This window comes from Oenanthe melanoleuca, chromosome 4, assembly GCF_029582105.1.
Source record: "Oenanthe melanoleuca isolate GR-GAL-2019-014 chromosome 4, OMel1.0, whole genome shotgun sequence".
NCBI classification, from domain to species: Eukaryota; Metazoa; Chordata; class Aves; order Passeriformes; family Muscicapidae; genus Oenanthe; species Oenanthe melanoleuca.
Genome location: NC_079337.1, coordinates 26290500 through 26310980, shown reverse-complemented (window position 1 = coordinate 26310980; position 20481 = coordinate 26290500). Strand labels below are relative to the sequence as shown.

Genomic DNA, 20481 nt, shown 5'->3' with positions numbered 1-20481 from the left:
TATCAAGTCTGCCTTCTGGCAACCCCAATTTTTTCTGCTGAAGTTGCCAAAGTTACATCAGTTTTCTGCAGAACTATTTTTTCCGGATGGAGCCATATGACTCAATTTGCCATTTAAAAATACACAATTATGTCAATTCATCCTTCTACCAAATGCATGTATCCAATACTTCTTCTGTTTTGCCTTTTGGAGCAAATGCCCTTAATCTCTTCTTCAGGTTTGGAGCACTTTGCCTGTAAAAATGCTTTTCTAACATCATCCTTTCTATGACCTGCATCTCCTGATTCCTTGACCATAAATACAGAGGAGACAGAAAGATGCCATCCCCTGCATACACTGATCCAAGCATACTTCGATGCATAATGGTCCATGTTTTGCTGCCCATGGATACACTCCAAGGGCCAATGCAAACCAGTTGGCTGCAGCTGCCCCCTTCTCTCAGCTGGGTAACACATACAGCAGCACAACACATTAGCATATGAAATCAGGCTCTGGGACGCCTGAAGCATCATTTAAACAAGCCTTGACAAGACATGTCAAAGTGAAATGGCAGCTAGTGGACTGAGACTGTCAAGCAACAGTTGGGTGTCAAGCTAATAAAGCTTGCTGCAAAACCTGCCATCACTTGTGCCCTTCACACACTTTTTCAAACTACCCAGAGTCCACACTGACTAGGGCCAAACTGCACTTCTTCCATTCTTGACCTTCAGATGCTTTAAATAACACACACATGCATTTTTTCCTCCTTTCTTCCCCAACTAAATCCCACAAAAATCTGAAATTTTGGGTTAACAGTCTGGAGTCACTTTGTGAATCTTACTGGCAGATCAAAGTATCTAAATATTGCTGCTTTGCAATATGTTTTGGGAGAAAAAAAAAGCTCTCAATTGTTTGTGAAATAATCGACTTCTGCATGTGCATTTGCTCTTAATATTTATTGGCTAAGCTGTGAGTCAAAAGCTCTGATGGAAGACTTTTTCTCTAGTTTATTATTACTGTACAAACCATAGATTTCCTATATCTTTTCTGTACCATGCACAGCAAAAGCATAAAGATCCTGACACTCACTTCGTCTCCCACTGAGCTGGAGATACTCAGCCAAAGAGTTAACGTAATTCAGCAGCGCACCTGAATCTCAGTTCATTTACTCCTGTCGTGGGTTTGTCCCAGTTTCTCTATGTGGAAGGCAGATGTCTTCCTTGCACAGCTCTGTGTTTTTCAATAAAAGTATTAGAGGTAAAAAAGAAAAGTGAGACTTTAGATATTCTTAAGGCATCATGTCTTATTTAAAAACTACTTGCAGATTGGCAGGCAGCTCATAAAATATTTATGGAGCAGATTATAAAAGTGAAGTTGTAAAATGATCCCTATATAGGTTTATAAAATATAAAATGGACAGGTAGAAAGATGAAAAATCCAGCTGGGAAACCAATGCCCACTACCTTGCATGACAGAAGCAAATTCACAGAGAAAAATCCTTTACGAAGTGAGGCAAAAAGATGTTTGTTCTCCCTGGACTGATGGAGATTCTTTTGTTTCTGCCCTGTGCTTCAGGATATCTGTGCTGGGTTGTGTGTGGCCATTTAGCCACTCAAGGCATTCCCCTGAAAACTACAGAATCCCCAAGGGAATTTTCATCTCCCTAGCTAGGGCCACCATTCTGGTCACAACCCAGGGAAGACACAGACAGGGGACTGTGAACCTGGACCTTGGATGTCAAGCCCTAGGTGGTGATGTGAAAAAATCTTTAAATGTTTTTTTTTTACAGGCATAGGCCAAAGCATTTCAGCACACAGCCAAGGCATTACTGGAAATGCAGGTGGGGATGGACAGCATTGATGTCCTCATAAGGAAAGGGACTTCACCATGCCAGGTCCAGTCAGTACCACTGTGTCCTGCAGCAGCATGCTATCTTCCATCCCAGTCTTGCAGAGACTTACACATGTATTTAATCTCTTAAACATGAGATAAAACGAAGCATATGCACTTCTCTGAAACAGAGACAAAACACTTTTTTTTCAGGGATGAGACCTTAACTCAGAAGCATGTCTTTTACAATAAATCAACTTAGAGGAATGCTTCCAACCCATCTCAAGCTGTCACTTTACAGGAGGTTTTCAAGGACTGCAAAGTTGTTGTTTACAAGGGGTGAGTGCTTATTTCAGACTATTTGTTCCAAGATGTTAAAGCAATAAAGCTGCATACGTGTTGCAGGGCAGGATTGTGTTCCATGCAGAGGAACAAACAAACATGGATCTCTCCATCTGGCCAAGATCCTGTCGCCTCAGCTCATGTGTAGAGACAATAACTTGTTCAGTAAATAGCTTTATGATTGATAAACAAGACTGATACTGAGCACCAAAGGCAAAATTGATGTTAGAATACCACGAGTGATGTTAGTCTGTGTGTTCAGCATTTGCCTTTGCTGCTTGCAATCCTAGGATAAATTTAGTATCAAAAAAATAAAGAATACTCAAGGGACTGGTGTAAACTGAGCAGCTTCTATACTGGAAGCTGCTTTCATTTTTCTGTTCACTTTTCTCTTGTACAAGATCAAAAGAGCAGTAAAAGGTCTGGTGATGACAAGCAAAGACATTTAGCTCAGTTTAGGAGATACAAAAAATGGCTGGTCTGAGAGGAATGGGGCAGATTCCCCTCCTAAGGGCTGCAGGCTCACAATCTTCTCAGCTGCTTTCCCAGCACTGCTGTCTCCCCCTACATTGTGTGACCCTGTCTTTGACCTCTGATTAACTTGGATGCCTTACAAAGGAAGCTTCACAAATCCAGCAGTGGTATTTTTAGCCTTTAGTCTTTCCTTGCCTTTGCACTGAATGACTCCCTGCCTTTCCTAAACCGCCGCCAGAACAATTAAAAATAATTTAAACAAGAAACTGTTTTCCCCTCTTACAGGAAGCTCCCTCTGAAGTGATTTCCATAAATCTCTCTAAAGAGGTTGTTGTGCCTTCCCACGGTACAGTCAGTGGCATCCATGCCTTGAAGTAACTTTTCCCATCTCTCCCTCCCAACCTGCTGCCATATTAGTCTCTCTGCACCTTAGGAGGAAACCTGCAGAGGGAGTTTTCCAGGTCAGCCAAGTTTTCCTTGTATGTCTCTCTTCATAGCCATCCAGTCCAATGCTGGTCTTCTCTAAGAATATTTTCCATTGCTGTCACGCTCCAGGTGGCAGCCTTGCTGAGGACATTTGAAGCATGACTTGCAGCGAGGGACTGCTCACGCACTGGTGCCACAGGCATGACAGACAATAAAATTACTGTAAAGTTTTCCTTCAGAGCAATCATTGCCAAAACATTGGTCCACATACCAGAAAAACTTACAGGCACACACTTCGAGGTGAGCATCCTTGCTTGCTAAATCTGCTCTTAAGCACTGAAAAGTCACAAAAAAACCAAGTAAAAAATGCTCCCCTAGGAAGAATAACCAAAACCAAAACCCAAACTCTTCCTCCAGAGGATACAAAAATGGTCCATCTTAGCAACTGCCGTGCCACACAGCAAGGGACTGCATCAAGGGACTGATGCAACCACTACCATGCAAAGCCTCAGCATCCCCCAGAATACACAGCAGAAGAGTTCCACACCTCTGACCAGCTATACTGAGAAAACTTCCCAGCTTAACAATGCATGTGGAATGTCTCAGAAGTTCTGTGGTCTCAAACAGCTATCTGATGGTGATTACAAGCATCTCTTAGGAGACTTAGGAAGATCTCTGCCCACACAAATTCTTCTTTGGGAAGCAACTCAACTTGTATCCAGTCAAACCAACAGAAATTAAAATAACCCCTCCTTTGACTAGTTAGAAAAGAGGGGAGAGTACAAGAGAGCAAAGTGGTGAGGCAGCCCAGATGGTGGTAACAGGATAGCATGCAGCATGGACACGCACCTGAGGACACCCATAGAGATATGTCCAATGCTGCTGGAGCATATCGTGGGCAAGCAGCACCATGTCATTTCTGTGTATATCATACACTGACATGTATGTCCATGACATATACTTCATTCCACTGACATGCATGTCACGTGCCACTAAATAAATACCTTTCCACTCCCGCCTACCCCCTGCCTCCTCTGGGGGCACATTACCTCCCCCGGCCCCTTTGGATGACAAGAAGCAGAACTTGATGGGTGTCCAGCATACATGGTGCTTTATGAGACACCTGCTGCAGTATCTGGATTGATCATGGCATAACATAGCAAGATTTTGCCCCTGAGATCCCTGCTCTTGCTGAACATACACTCTGCTTCAGGTCACGCTACTTCCAGTTGTTGAGATAGACAAGCTGGGTACAGAGATCAGATGAAAAAGCGATTTCCAGGCCAATACAAGAAAGGAAGGGAGAGGCAGACTGTGCACAGAAAACATGGATGGAGGACACGAAGTAGGAGCCAGCACAGGTGGGAACACTGACCATGTTAGGCTCGGATAGGCAACAGCACGCAGAGAAGAAGCCCACCCACAGCCATGATCGCAGCAACTGAAAAGCAAACAAAAAGGCCCAGGATAAGGAATAATCCCACCATCCTGGCAAGGTGCAAATACATTCACAACATTTTTATAAGTATTTCTCCTGCAATTATTATTTGGACCTGAACACACTGGGCTGCAAAAATTTCATGGCATATACTATTGTTGGTGAAACATGCCTCGAGGAGAGTGTCTAGATCCTGGTGCTGTAAAGCAATTAACCATGTGCTTCCTGGAGTAGCACCATCAGGATTAATGGGGCCACCCATGTGCTTAAACTTAAGCACCTGCCTTGAAGCAGGAAAAGTGATATTTTTTTCCACAAGCATGCATGTGGCACAGTTACAATTGCCTTTAAAAAAGGAAAAGTACTGGATGAATATGAGCCCTGCTTTTGCAGATCCTTATGCATGTACTCACAGAGCCCTTTCTGCATCTCCTTGTACCAGCAAAGCTTTGCACATGTCAGGTATCTGCAGAAGCAGAACCTTGTGAGAGCATTCAGCCTAAATAAACTCAAAATACGGTGAGCTGAAAGGCACTCCAGGCACCCACAGCTTGCCTTTGAAGGCTGCTCAGCCATTACTTTAATCAGACTATGAGTATGCCTGGCATCTCAACCCGATGCTGGCGGCACCTCAGTAACTGTCCTTTATCCTTGTCAGAGAACTTGCACAGCCAATTTTTCTGTTACCAAATCTATTACGATAGTTCACCCTGGAAAAGAAGATAGTGCAGAAGAAAAAAAAGGAAGGACTTCAGTACAAGCAGGAGCCCAGTGGTGCAGGTATACTCCAGTTAAGTCAGTTGAAGATCTCTTCATTTCTCCTCAGTCATCACAACAAGTCATTCTTTAAAAAAAATCCTGTGCACATCAGATTTTTTATACCGTATGTCTTACAATGCCTTAATACATTAAAATAGTTTATTTAGACAAAATTAACACTCTGCAACTGCATTGCCTTAAATTATGATGCAAAATAACTTCAGGCATGCAATGACTTACAGAATTATACACTGGATTATGTGCTTACTTAAATTAAAACTGGTGAAGAATGTCTTATAAGCTCCTTTTGCATCAGCAAAACAACTTGTTAACATTTTCTAAACAGCAATGCCAATATCTCTAACTATAATTGACAACATTTTCTATATTCATAATGCCCCAGCTTGCTCAGTCATACTAACATGGAAGCAGATCAGCCTTCACTAAACCACTCTGTAGATCCAAGTTAACACCAGAGATCCAAAACTCAAAGGCACACAAAGGGAACCCAAGCACAGCACTATATATCTTGAGTCAATTTTGCCATTTTCTTCTTTTAACCTTACAGGATTTGAGTGCAGGGAACTGGTGCATCTCCAGAAGATCAGTTTGGCTGTGACCCTTTAGCTTATTTTTCAGCTAGGAAGCCCATTTCCCCCATTTCCAACCATTTTCTACTGGTTGCTGCCACCAGACCCCACACCTTCATACCACTCGGCGTGGAAAGTCAAAGTTTTCCAAACAACTGTTAAATTAACCTGAAAACCAACCACTTCCTTAAAAATAAAAGGGGCCAATATTTCCCTGAACAAAGAAAACTCTTTGAGACCTCATCAGCAACAGGGCTGTTCTGAGACGAAATCAGTTCCCTGCACTGACTCCAGAACACTTCAGATTTCACTCTATATGGAGTAAAAAAAAAGTTCAGGTGCAAGAGCAATGTACTTCAGCATAGCCCTGCTCCTAACAAACCCATCAGCTGTACACTTATGGTCAAAATACTCTGAGGTTTAGCATGCGGGGAAATCTAAAGTACTTGGAAACAAACTAAAGTGCATCAGCAGACAATAAAATTCACTTTCCAGTCCAAGGAGCACTTGGATAGGTAAGTGAACTTACTAATTAGTCTGAACAGTCAGGACAAAGGAAGATTTATTGCTACTTGTGTTAAAAGGATGGCTTGATTCGGCAGATAAACTTCAAAATATAAAAATCCTGATGCAAATAAAACCAATGTTCAACTCAAGCAAAGCCATCACGCATCTTGTGGCCATTGGATTTGGGTGCCTAATGGCTTCTAGGAGGGGCCCAGCTCCCATCTCCTCATTTCCTGCAGGGCCTTCTTAGTCTAGAAACTGAGGAGCTGGATGCAGACAAGATCAAATGCTATGAGTAAAATTAAAATGCTGTTTAATGAAATACAGCCAGACCTCTTCAGGATTTTAGATCTTTAGCCAGCAAGCTGACCTACACTGGAGAGCAGAGTTGAACCAAGCACTACATACATCAATTTTATCTGCAAAATCTCCAACTTCACTGAATCTACCAGCAAACTATGAGGAGAACTAGTGGGGGCTGCTACTGGTCAGGAGCTCCTCTTATCTGCTGAAGGATAACAGATGACATGTCCATGTAACAGCAAAAGTTATTGAGAAAAGACCTGCAGCGTTAAACCCTCTTTGCTGGGAAAGAACAGGTTCTGAGGCGACACCATCTCCAAAAGCCAAGCTTGCTTGAAACAAGATGTGATACCTGCTTCTAGCCCTGGCTTCAAGGAAAGGGCTGCAGATACAAAAAAAAAAAAAAAAAGTAGAGGAGCCTGAAGCTGCACTGACACCTCCAGGACCTCTGTGGCCCGCTGGCACTGCTCTGTTCCCTGGCCAGCCCAACTCTGCTGCTTTCAGTTATCTGAGGCACACAGAGACAACACTACTCCACTTCTAGCTAAGGTGACCCCCACAAAGCTTATGTGGTTTGCAAACCCAACTGTCCAGAGAGCAAACTTTAATAAACCTGTGCAAGGAGCACTTATCAACACCCTTGGCATTGTTTCAAACCCTGGAATTGGTTAATGAAATGTATATATATCATAGGCACAAGTAACTGTGCCTGCAATTAACGTAATTAATTTACCACAAGTCTGCAGATAACCCAGAGAGCATTTGGAATTAAAACTACATTTTTAATGGCTAGATAGAACTCAGAGAGGCTCTGCCATATATAGATGTAGCTTTTAAGAGTTATAAGTTGAAGTCTTGGAATCATGATAAATGAAAGCCTCGTTTGTTGCTTTTGATAAGCTATTCTAATGGGATGTTCTTCAGAGGCTTGCAATTAGAGACTGAAATACTTGAGGGTGCTTGGGAAGATTTTTCTAATCCTTCATACAGCCTTGAGTGATGGTAATGATTGCTTCCTGCATCTCCAGGTCAGGAGGCCAGTGCTACACCTAGCAATTCCTGAGTCAACATCAGACAAGTCGCCTTACACACTGTGAGTTGCTAGGAATACATTTCCACTTTGTCCCAAAATATATAAATGTTTAAGGAGTCACCTGCTCTTCCTGCTGAAGTTCATACGTTAAAGCATGTCTCTGCACTGTTTGAGAAAACTGAGAATGGAGAAGACCAAGCAGATGATAGCTGTGCAGTCACTATGGGGAAGGAAAGCAGCATCTTCAGGGAAAGGGACTGCACTTGGAAAGAGCTCTGGCATTATACTTTTCTAAGTCTAAGACTTAAGAAAGCAGAGATAACCTTTTTTCTAGGTAAGAGGCCAAGTATTGCTACATGGCAAAGCCCCAGGAGAGGTCACACTTCTGATTTCAAAGCAAGGTGAAACAATCACATATTCAGAAGTGCAGAAGGACAAGAGCCTGACTTTCTTCTTCATTCTCTACCCACTCCACAGTCAAGAGAAGGCACTGCAAAATCCCACTTTCAGACTACCTACGCAAGGGGTGTTCAGCAGGAGCCTCAAGCTGCTACAAATTCAAGCTTGAAGGGAAGGCCAGTTCCCTTCTCCAAGTGGAAATAGGACTTGCACAATACCATCAAACAAATCACCTGCAAGAAGGCAAGAAGGTGTTGTCACTTACTGCTGCACTATCCCCCATCTTCCCTGCTCAGACAAAGCTTACGCCCGTTACTTATCTGTTCATCACAGGCCTTCCAGCCCATTCCCTTGGCCGCTGCCAGAGGAACTCAGAAATAACTTGGAGCTTAATTACAGATTTGGTCAACTCTCACCTTCTGTCTGGGCCAAAGTCATCCGAACACAGATTAACCTGGGTCCTAAAACCTGTTTTGAAACTGCAGAGCACAGGCTGCCTTGCGGAGCCCAAGTTTGCACTAAGCTAAAAAGTGTTTAGAATAGAAGAGGAATGAGGTGTTGAGCAGCCAAATTCGACAAGCTGATCTTGACAGGATGTTAGAGATGGGTGCTATGGCCAGCAGATTTCCACGTGCTTGCTAGGAAGGTATGACCCTGTGTAGAAGGGTGTGCTGGAGCACTCTCCCTTCAGAGAGAAGTACTGCATGCCAGTGCTGCTCCTCTCTGGGAAAACATACCAGCAAAGAGGCTGTTAATAGGATGGAAGTAGTAAAAACCTTTACCCCCAAAAGCCTGCTCTTGGTGGATGGGAATTTTGACTTGGCAGAACAGTAGCTTCCTCAACAAAATTCTTCCTTTTGTCAGGTGAATCGTGGAGAATATTTGGCAGTAGTCAGCATAATGAAGTGCATATAAATCACAGGAGACAATGTCCAGCAGGAAGAAGGAAGAGCAGGCAAGAATGTAGAGATAAAAAATCCTTTAAAAAGTCCCAAATAACAAAAATTGTGAATCATGCTGGAAAAATTCTCTATGAAAACTATTATCTATAGACTGTCTCCCATTTCCTACGGAAATATTGAAAAAGCAAACTATTTTAATCCCTGACACAACCTGGAAAATAGGATGGGGGAGGCTGTGGAAAAATTCATCCATTTTGACCTTCCACATCAGAGAAGGTTGTAAACACTGTCTTAGGACCCGGAATATACACCACAATCTTTCACCCTCTCTAATCCCTGAAAGTCACTTTTTAACATCATGCACATATTTGTGTCCAGAAAGTAGCCCTCTGCCACCACAGGCACAGATATTTAAAAGTCTAAATCAGCTAAGGTCAAAGATGGATACACTAATGTATGAGCCTCTAATTGCCAATACCCAGGTGGCAAGATTTGTCTTTGCTTTGTCTTTCAGAGGCTAGCTCCTTGCCAGAAGGAGATTTTCTATATATGCATGACACAGGGTGAAGGGCAGTTTTTTGTTGCTTCAATTTTTTTTTCCCCTAAGTTCTATGAAAAGATCCCTCTGGTCCTTTGAAAGATCACTTGAGATAGAAAGGTCATCCATAACGGGCAGTTAGCTTTAAATGCAGATGCACAGTTCATTTGGCTGTTTTGAACAGCTTTTGCAAACATGCACAGCATTGACCTAATATCTTCCCCATTTTACTCTGTAAAAACTCATGCTTTTGTTTAGTGCTATGAAGTTTGAAAAGCTTAGGGGACTGGAGGGACCAGTCTCTTACCATGCACCCTAAGACTTGTCTGTTTTGCAAAGAGGGATGGGTTTGATGGACAAAAGAGAAGTACTGCTCTGGAGCAGTTGGTCTCCTCCCTAGACTGCTGAAAACCTGGCTCCTTACCTCAGTTTGTAGGGAGAAGGAGACTAATGCCACAGAACAACTGAGGCTCTTTACTGCTCCCTGTGAGATGGAGTGCAAAGATCTTTGTCACTGTATTGTCCAACACAGATTTTAAAACAACAGTCAATAATGATTTTAGACTAATACATACTTAAAGCAGGAACAGTAGTGGAAACAGACATCTAATTCACGCATTGCAAAATGTATAACTTTGCTCTATCTGTAAAATGCACTGTGCTTTTGAGAACACATAATCCAAACAAAACAAAGATAATAACAACTCTGTGTTCTTTAATTCAGTACCTCTAGCTGGTTTAATAATAGATTTTCAATCCACTTCTCTTTTTTATGCTGAGACAACTACAGTCTGATTTAGTGAATCTCTTTGATTTGTAATCCTGATTGTTATATTATTCATATACCCTTGATGCAAGGAGCAGGATAACTTAAAAAAATGATCAGCTTGGCATTTATGACCTTGGTCAGAGGACGTATTATGTACAGGAAATTTTCTGGAGCATCTGCAAGTAAATCAGCTCTGAAATGCAGCTTACTTGTTTAGGGCAAAGCACATTCAGTTTCAAATTCCCATGAATCTCTAGCTTCAGATGTATTTCCACAGATGGACACTGACATGTGGATATACCACCACAACTACTGTTCAACTGACCTTTGGTTTAGGGCCATCTGCCAATGGGAAATGCCAAGCTGTTACTAATATTCATTCAAAAGAAGTGAGAAGACTGCAGAGATTTGAAAGCTAAAAAAGGGAAGAGGTTTGGTCCTACTTTTGGGAACCTAGCAAAAAATAAAAAACCTGCTGACTCCAGCAAACTCCTCAGGCTATGACTGTAAACTCCCTTCAGAACTACCAAGAGCAGGACAACATTCACTTAGCACTGCAGAACTGCTCTCAAACCTCTGTTCACTGCATTCTGGGACTTGAGAAGATAGGTGCAAAGAGGTGCCATCAGCATCCTAGGGAGGAATACCCTGAGGTGTCCAGGGCCTCTCAGGGACATGGGAGCACCCTGGGAGTTCTCTTACATCAACAGACAAGACAGAGCCTGGGCTTTGCATAGCTTGCTTTTCCTAATAGCAGATACAGGAAAGAATTAGAAAAGAAAATGCAACCCCCCCAGAACCAGGCACTGGAACAACATAACCACTCTAGAGGCTTAATAGGGAAGCATCTTCCAGAAACAGGTTAACTGCTTCAGAAAGAAATTATCCCATGACTTGGAACACGTTTATTGTCCCTGCTGTCACAGCAGGAGAGTTACTCCACAAATTGTATTGAATCCATATCAAAGGCAAAGCAGCATGAGTAACACATCTCCCTGGCGTCTCTGCTTTCTCCCAAACTAGAGCAATTTCTTTGTTTTGCTTTGTTTAATTTCAAATTGTCTGTCATCTTTCCAGATTTCTGGGGTTTAGTCTGCTGTTCTCACTCGATGTACTAGATGGGCTTCAAAAATTCATGGGAACTCAAATTGGTGGAGAAGCCCTGTGGTTTTGAAGGCAAATTTCTAATAATGGACCAATCCTTGGTATGGGAGGCTTCTCCAGCAGCTGCTGCAAATGAGGGACCATGGTCTTTTCAGTTAGGAGAAGGGTTGAAAACATAAAAATGGATGAAGAGCTCAGCTCCCTGTGCCTGCTTTTCCAAGACATCCAGCATGGCACCATAGAGAAGGTCCCAGAAACCTGCAGCTGCCCTGGGGTCCACAGAGGGCAGTGTGAGCACAAGGTAGGAGGATTAAGGTATCAGCAGAGGCAACAAAAAAACTCTAGCCAAAGGCGACATGGGCTTTTATAAGGATGCCAAGAGATAAAGAGCTAAGAGGAAGCACATGCCGGAAAGCACATTAGGCAAGAGGACAGAAAGACGTAACTAATGAGAACTGCTGACAAATGGCTCAGGATTTGCAACTTCTTGCTGAGACTAGAGTGAGTAGCAGTGAAAAGGAGACCTGCAAGAGTATATCCTTTTAGGATGGGGTACTGAGAGGTACCCCAGGGGGGTACTGAACTCTTGACAGCGACTGTGGAAAGAGCAGGAGCTACTGGCAGCCACACAACTGTGATTCCCTACGGCCAGAGGGGGATATACATTCCTCCACCTGTCATTCACCCCCCAGACTCTTCCTTGAAGAGGTGCCAGGTTACATCCATAACTTGCCTACAGTCACATATCCATTCTCCTGTTTGCACCAATACAAGCACACATCCAGGCTGGGGGAAGCCAAGGTTCCTACCCACCTGCTCTTTTTGAAGAGGAATTTCATCAAAACATCTAGCCTCTAAGGAGAGACTTGAATCTTGTCTAGAGTGTTCAGAGCCAAGTCTTTTGACTACAGCTTTCCTGTGGGCTCTGGTGGGAATTGCTTGTAGCCATTGACTCACCCCCCCACCCCCTCAGGCCCCCCCCCCCGCCCTCCCCCCCCAGTTTCACTCTCCTGCTGCATGCTTCTCCTGGAGACAGGAGCATTCACTTTTCCATTTTTAAACCCAACAAGTCACTCAAAGCAGACAACAGGAGCTTGAACAGCTAAGCTGGAAGAGACTGTCAGTCTCTGACCTTGACTGGAGATGAGTCTGGCAGCACACTTACCTTTCAAGACAGGAAATAACTTTGTCCATGTCCTTCCAGGGATGCCTTATGCCTAGGGACAGAGTTGCTCAGCCTGGCAGGATTTCACTGCTTTACATTTGCAGACTGATACCTTACCTCCTCTGCGAAATAAGACCTTCAACCATCAAATCCAGTGCAGTTCTTCTATGTCTGTAACATCTCTTAGTGCTTACAATATCCTGTAATTTACAGCCATCTTGCTAGATTTGAGCTTAAGACAGACCTGTATCATAAGAGTAACTGTGGGCTGATGGGTACCTTAGAAGCATAAATGTTTATTTTGCACTGAAAACAAATTCAGCCTCATCAGTAGATGTACTTCACATTGCTTTGTGGAGTACTTCACATTGCTTGGTGTACTTCACACACTGTTTGACTACTGCCACTAAAAAATGTACCAATATACATGTAGAATATGAAAAAAAGTGCCTTCCATGATGGCTGCCAAACAAGTTTAATGTTGCAGTACAAACTTATCCTGATATAAGCCAGATTTTGACCCAGTACCACAATTTCTTGTTCATCAAAAATTCCATCAACTTCCATCAGAGTTGTCAAAGATGGTATAGCCAGCCCCAAGCTTTCATCACTTGCCTATGTTTAAGCACATGAGAAGTCAATGGGACGGTTTGAAGCAGTGCCTCCCTCTGTGGGGGAAGCTCTCTGTATGATTTACTAACACTTGGGGAACACATTAGTACCCTACACATGAGAAATGAAATCCAGATCTGACCAAAATGTGAGACATTTAGCCATTTCAGTGGGTTTATTCTCATTTTCTATGGAAGTGTTTTCCTGAAGTTTTCTCCATGAGCAAAGTCCATTGCAAAGTCTGAGTGCAAACATATGGGGGTTAAGATATTTTACCTCTAATAACATGTTCTGCTTATTTTTAAAGGAATGTGAAAACACGGCTCTGAGAATCAAGTCAAATAATCAGGGCCAGCCTATAGACTGATGAAAATGAACTACATCTGTGAGTGCCTTTGTCATTTCTGCTTGTCCAAACAGATCAATCAGCCCACCCTTGTGCTGTTTTACAGTGCTAGCGCTTGACAGCTTTGTTCACATGCTGCTTTTGCCTAGATCACACTAATCAGCTGGTCAGATAAAAGTTATTACAAAAGTTGAAGAAGTATAAATATACAGCTGCTTCTCATACCTTCCGCTGAGAAGGAAACCGATAACAACAGCCAGCAGAATGACTCCCACTGTTACAGACACAACAATTATAGGAATCTGGCTCTCGTCACTGGATGCAGCTACTGCTGAGATGAGAAACAGAAAACGGAGATTAGGGTTAAAATGACAGTCAGCACCCATATAAGTATTTCTATTGAAGCTGCCAGCGAGGTTTCAAGTCTTATCAGTTCGTTTCTTTTATGGTTTGTGTTTTCCCCCTTTTTCTGTCTGTTTCTAGTTTGGAATGGATATGGGTGGAAAGGAAACAAAACTATGCCAAGAAACCCAACACGATTGCATCTCATTGCTGAATTCAGAAACCAAAGCGTTGCAGAATGCAGCCTTTGAGTTTGTGAACTTGAGTTTTTCTCCCTGAGTTAGCTGCATTAGAAATCAGAGATAAAAGATGAAAACCCAACAGGCTCTCATTTGGATGAAAACCCAACACTCAGAGAGAATATTTATGGAATGTTATTGCTAACAGACATAAGCAAAATCTACGAGATGAAAATAATTACCTGCAATTTAAGAAGCTATAAACAATTATAAACTAACTCCTTGTGGCATCTCTATCACATGGCCATAAGGTACCCTCTGTAAAACAGTTGCTAAGACATATACACTGGTTGGATTTTTTATTGACCAAAACTTGGGGAAGCAAAACTCTTCTAGTCCATGCCTTGTAAGGAGCCCTCCTGCCAAAAGGCAAGTGGTAAAGATGCCAGCAGAGAGGTCAGGAGAGCTGAATGAGAATTGAGTTTTGACATGGGTCAAATAAGAGCAGGTGAGCAAGCTCCTGTAGACTGTAAAATGGAAATGCTAATACCACTTGTACCTTGTTTATCTGCCCTACGTGGCAGGAGAAGGAGCCCATTTTCCCCCAGGGATTTGTATGCGGGGTTCCCCAAGCAGAAATCAAAGGCTCCTCACCTTGCACTCTTTGCTGCCAGCTTATTTAGCTGCACATATATAACCACCCCAGGGTACAGATCTCACATCCTCCCTGCAAAACAGCTCCCTGGCACAGGCACCACTGCTCTGTGGGGGAAAACCTCATTCTAGCTCTTAACCTTGTGCCAGCCCAGGATGAAGCTCCATCCACCCCAGAGAGCAGCAGGAATTGACTGCATACTGAAGAAGCCTTTAACTAAATGACTGAACTAAAAAAGGGTCCTTAGCAGAGGATTAACATTATGAAGGCTGTAAAATAACTGAATATAGTCCCATATTAATTGTTAAAGGAAAAGAAAGACAGAAAGGTATGGCATTAAACATTGATGTGCACTGGGCTTCAAGCAGCTCTTCATATGGGAGCTCTCTGGTGCTAAATCAGGAGTGGGGTGGACCTGCTACAGCAGCATAAGTGATTTCAGAAGGACTGGTCCTGATACATTAAGTATTTAATTTTAACTGCTCCAAACCCCTGCCATCATCCAGAGATTTTGTAAGCCTCACAAAAATGTGGGGGCTCCTTAAGATGGTATTTTATACTGCTTTCTTGAGAAAATAATTAAAAAGAAAAACATTTAAAGGATTACATTAAGCAGTGCTTGGTGTTCTTTTGCACAGCTCAAGGGACGGGGAAATGAGATAAATTCTGCTGTGATCTATGGCAGATGAAAAGCCTGAATTCATAAGCCAAGCTGGGACTTGCTGCCTTTCAAAGTCAGGGACACACACCCCCCCACCCCTGCATTACCCCTTCTCAGCTTGGTGATATGTTCCTATTCCCACCCAGCACACCAGCTAAATTAGCACACCAATACAGCCATACCCAGCTCTTGGCAAGGTTAGGTTTTGGGGCTAGACGAGCTTGGTGGCACTTGAAAAGGATGAAGCAACAAGTGGATATACCCAGCAACACTTTCCACTTAAAAAAAAATTTGCTGCAAATTGAAGCCCTGGCTGCTTCATGGTACTTTGCAGAATTGCATAAGCGGGGAGAAGTATGCAAGAATTCCCAAAATCTGGAAAAAGAGGGAAGTCAAAAACAGCTTATAGCTTTCCTCCATTGCATTTCTCAAGCTGTTGTTATAAAATTCCTCCAAATGTATTAAAGATAACTACAGAAATCTTGCAAACTGGAAACAAAACCTGTTGTTCAGTCCAAACAACTTTGAGCAGTGTTTTTGTGTCAAGGAACAGCCACTAAAAGCTTTTCATCTGTGGCTGAATAAAAATCATTTGCTTTGGCCCTAACAAGAAGTTCAAATCTGGGTGCTCTGATGCAGCAGTGAGATTTTGATCTGTACTTGCTTTGAAAATCTCTAGGATGTGCAAGAAAGCAGTGGGAGTCTGGTCATACTCCTGACACAAATATTGACTTTTTATACGGCTTTGGGGAAAAAAATGCTTTTTATGAGGTTTTAAATGTCAAACAGAGCTGCTTTTTCCAAGATACTGAGGCTTGTATTTCAATCATATTAAATGTGAGTCCAACAGACCAACAATTCCCAGTTCCCAAACTGGGGACCATGCAGTAGGTATTCCTCTGACTATGCCAGCAACTCCTTAATATAAGAGAAGTACCTATTCCTCTGCCTTTAAAATGTCAAAAAGACTGGGATGTGGGTATGACTAAATGACCCACAAAATTTCGAGTGTTTAAAAATATTTCTATGTGATGTCCTCCAAAATTCCTAATTAAAACAGATACTTACATGATGGACTTTATGAAAGTGCTATTATTTTTGGATGAGGATCATAGGTAATAGATTAAATGTGCATATATTTCATTTGTTACACCTTAATAGACCACAACATATTACTCAAACAACTCTAAGTTAGAAACTTTCCAACTGAGAAAAATGATACAGAATAATTTTTTGGCATAACATGATTTGGGTGCTACTTATAGGTCACAATTAATGGTTAATACAATAAGAAATACATTAATTAGACTGTCCTTACTTCATTCATGCTTGCATTGTGATGCAATTTTCACTGTATTAGCTTAACCACTGGCTCCACAGCTACATTTGCACATGTATAATGACTCCTTGAAAATCTATTATGACTTAAAAGGTAGCATGCACTGAAAAGATAACTCAGCATATTCTTCTCAAAGATGATGAATTAAAAAAAACACTGGAGTAACAGTAATCAAGGTATTGATGAGTTTAAATTTCCAAGGAAAACACAGAAAATCGTCTTCCACAGGAATGACCAGAGTATTTCCACCATAAAATTCCTCTTCCATGCACAGAGTATAAAATTATTAAATGACAGCTGTACAAACTAAAAGAGAGAAGACATATTTTCTGGTGGACAAAATTGTATTTGACACCTTGGCAAAATTCTGTATTTGGGACAAAAAGAATTTCCCCACAGCTGTGTCTAAACACAGATGAAAGAGCAGCTGAGCCTCTGTGTGACTCAGGAGTTCACCCTGTCACAGAATCTGTTCCAGAATCCAGCCCCGGATAATCAGATTTGTTTATTGAAAAAAAAAAAAAAAAGAAAATTTTAAAACCCACAAATGCAACAGGCCAAGAAGAAGTCCTGCACCTGCAGTGCACATTTGTTTCCACTTCTGATTACAAGTCAACCTCCTTTTCTTGACTCTGTGGCATTGGCAGCCAACAGAAAAAATCATTTAACTTGACAGGAACTTTCCCCAAAAACCATAAAATACACTAATGCTGGTTCAACTCCTCCCCTTGCAGAGAGGCATCATTTCAGATTTTTTTACCCCAGGTGTAGATATGTAAGAGAGCTCAGCATCCTCTGCAGACAGCCTTTTTAAGGAGCAGGTCCCATCCTCTCTGTTCCTCCTGAGAGGAAAGACTCTCTTACACCAGGCTCCTGTAAATACAACATTTTTCTAAGCATGGAATGCCATGAATTTCCGAAGCCTGAAGATCTCCTGTGTCACCATAAGGAAGCAAAGGACAGATATGTCAAGTGCGGAATCATGATGAGCCTGATGTTTCCAAAGTCAAGGGATGAAGCCAACAAAAGGAAGCGCTCTCTGCAAAGGTATCGATCCCCTGACTTGTTTCTGGTAAGCGCTGCAGAGACAAGGGCTGACAGTAATTAAAAAGACTTACACAGTGGGCTGGTTTCGAACTCGAATCTTTGGCTGAAGCCCCCATAGCCGGCAGCTGTCCGGGCTCGGATCTGGAAGACGTACGCTGAGCCTGGCTTCAAACCATCTGCTGTAATCGTCGTCTCTTTGGACTTGATGATGGTGTAGCTCGTCTCTTGGTCCTTTTCCCAACACCCCCACAAAAACCACAAAGTTCAAACACACACAAAGTGGCTCCCAGAGAAGACACTCTTAACAACCCCCAGAGAAACATTACAAAAGATGACTGAAGTATGCATTTTTAAGGATTTCTTCCTCAAAACCCCCTCTCTGAAGGATCTTTCTGCAATACAAAATGTGAGATCTGATTTTCTCTTTTATAATCAATGATTCTAGGAGACATGCAACTGGCATTTGCAGTAGAAGCAGCTTTCCACTGCTCAGGATGTACATGGCCTGGGGTTATCATACAAAGATCAATCCCAAGGCACAGGGAAGATAAAACCAGTCCCACCGCCTTAGAAAAGGATTTTGATTTACACCGAAATGGCTTCCCAGTAATGTAAGTAAGCCTAAAAGAGAATAATATATTACACACTGTACAACTTCATGCCTGCATTTCTAGAACCACAAATTAGACCTTGAGAAGGGAATGATAAACCAAAACTCCAGGAAAATATCTAATTTTTGCATTGTTCTTCTGAAGCAATGAACTTGAAGAAAAATTGCTGAAATAAATCTTTATCTACATCAGTTTCTAGTGTGAAACAGTTCCAGTCCTTTGATTAAAATTTTGTTGAAATGCTAAGTAATTACTCTTAGAATTATTTACTGTAACACATAACCTAGACAAGAGCTCATAAATTAAGGTCTACAAATTTGGAAACTGCTTTTTATTCACCATATCTCTCAGATCCAAATTATTATGAGTTAAATCAGACTTTTTAGTGATTCCTTACCAATATTTCTGGATAGCTCTTAGAATATGAGCTCATTTTTCTTTTTTCTTTTTAATTTAATGACCAGTTTCCCATAGACAACAATATGCCTGGCTAAGGCTCTGGGAATTTCTTAAATGTAAGATTACAAAATTTCTCAATTGAAGCCTACTTTGGAGGAATGTGTACAGACACAGACACACACATACACACACATATGTATATATATGTATATATGTGCCCTTTTTTTCTTCCTAAGGATTGATCCCTCTTAGAGGAATGCAATCTGACAAAATTTAGTTTTCCCAAATATTTAATATAAATCATTCTTGTCCGTTGGAAATGAATGTGAATTTACCCTTATGAAGGGGCTGAAAACAGAGAGAATATAGATTATAGTAGCAACAAAGAAAAAGGACTAAAGGCAATATCCCCAGCCTATCTCAACTACTGGTTAAAAAGCAGTAAGTGAATATTAGGTCACATCTTTGCTTGCATGTCAGCCAATTAACTTTTCAATACACTGTTGGCTTCTGCAAATACTTGGACTCTTGAGCTTTTCTATGGAAAACACTAAGCTTCATTCTCAGCCTGAAGAAAATAAACCAAGACAGCACAAACTTGGACTGGCTGGAGCGACCTCTCCACAAAGGACTCACTCTTGCAGAACTATTTGCTGAAGCTATTTGACACTAGCCCTGGACTACAAATACAACATTTTAAGCACCCTCTCCTGCCAATTTGTTTAAAAACAAACTAAGGAAAATGAAGAAATACACAAATTTTTCACTTTAATTATTTGCTTTACCTTTTCTGTTTTCTAAAAGCTATTATTCCCAACTCATTCCATGGTAAGGATTCAATGTACCCCAACAGTCATTCAAACAAGTTAATACAATAAATAGTAATGGATTAATTCTAGCAACAACATAGCCTGATTCTTGCTGTATACTTTGATCTTCAGCCCTATTTAAGTCACTCACAAATCTATTTCACAAGCTCCCTCATCTGCAAAAATAATGTTGATTTTATTTTTACGGAGAAGATTTATTAAATTCTTTCCCCTGATTGCATGGAGTACTTGAGCAGGTCCTTCCCATCGTCAGAGAAAGAAGACAGAAGGAGTAAGGATCTAGTCCTGGTCCATGCTGAGCAATTTCACATGGATCATAGATAGAGCTAATGGAATATTTTCCTTAAAATAGAAATTCAATCCCTCTAAAAAAGTGAATTGTCACTCAATGTCATTATTTTCCTCTTGTTTTATGTAGAAAGCCTGAATGTTTCCGGGAAAAAAAGAACACCTTACAATTCCAGCTAAGGCAAAAAAATTACTATTCATTCAAATCTAGAAAACCTGATTTTTGGAAAGTTAAGATTTCCAGAGATTTAAGGCAGTATCTCTCAAAATACACTACTTTGATAAAGTGCATTTGTAACCATTTTCATTTAAAAGACATTAATTTTGCAGGAAGAGAACAATTCACCATTTGAAATGATGACTAAGAGAGGCAAGTTTTGTGGGGAGACTGCTTCCCTTTAAATTGAGAGAAAGAGCTGGAAAACCCAGGCAAATTTTTAAGCCAAGATGCCCTTCTTCATATCAGAGCACATACAATTTCTCTCCACAACCCCCTTCTCTTCTCCTTTCACAGTGGATGCATAATCAAGTGAGAAATTGAAATACCAAAGGCAAGGGATTGCTTGATGTTTCTGGGAGGAGACAGATGCTCAGTCCCCAACCCCTTCTATTTT

General features: G+C 41.5%; 1 protein-coding gene across 7 annotated transcripts in view; it reads right to left on the bottom strand.

Annotated features, from left to right (window-relative positions):
* Positions 1-20481, bottom strand: part of EPHA5 (EPH receptor A5) — a 192626-nt gene that overhangs the window by 27370 nt on the left and 144775 nt on the right. For 3 of the 7 annotated variants that reach the window (XM_056490113.1, XM_056490116.1, XM_056490115.1), the window contains 2 exons: positions 17811-17970; positions 13742-13847 (listed from right to left, as the gene is read on the bottom strand). In XM_056490113.1, coding sequence (XP_056346088.1) covers positions 13742-13847; positions 17811-17970 — 266 coding nt within the window. Of the gene's footprint in view, positions 1-4426; positions 4493-13741; positions 13848-17810; positions 17971-20481 lie in introns of all 7 variants that reach the window. The other 4 variants (XM_056490114.1, XM_056490117.1, XM_056490118.1 and 1 more) reach the window with 2 other exon arrangements.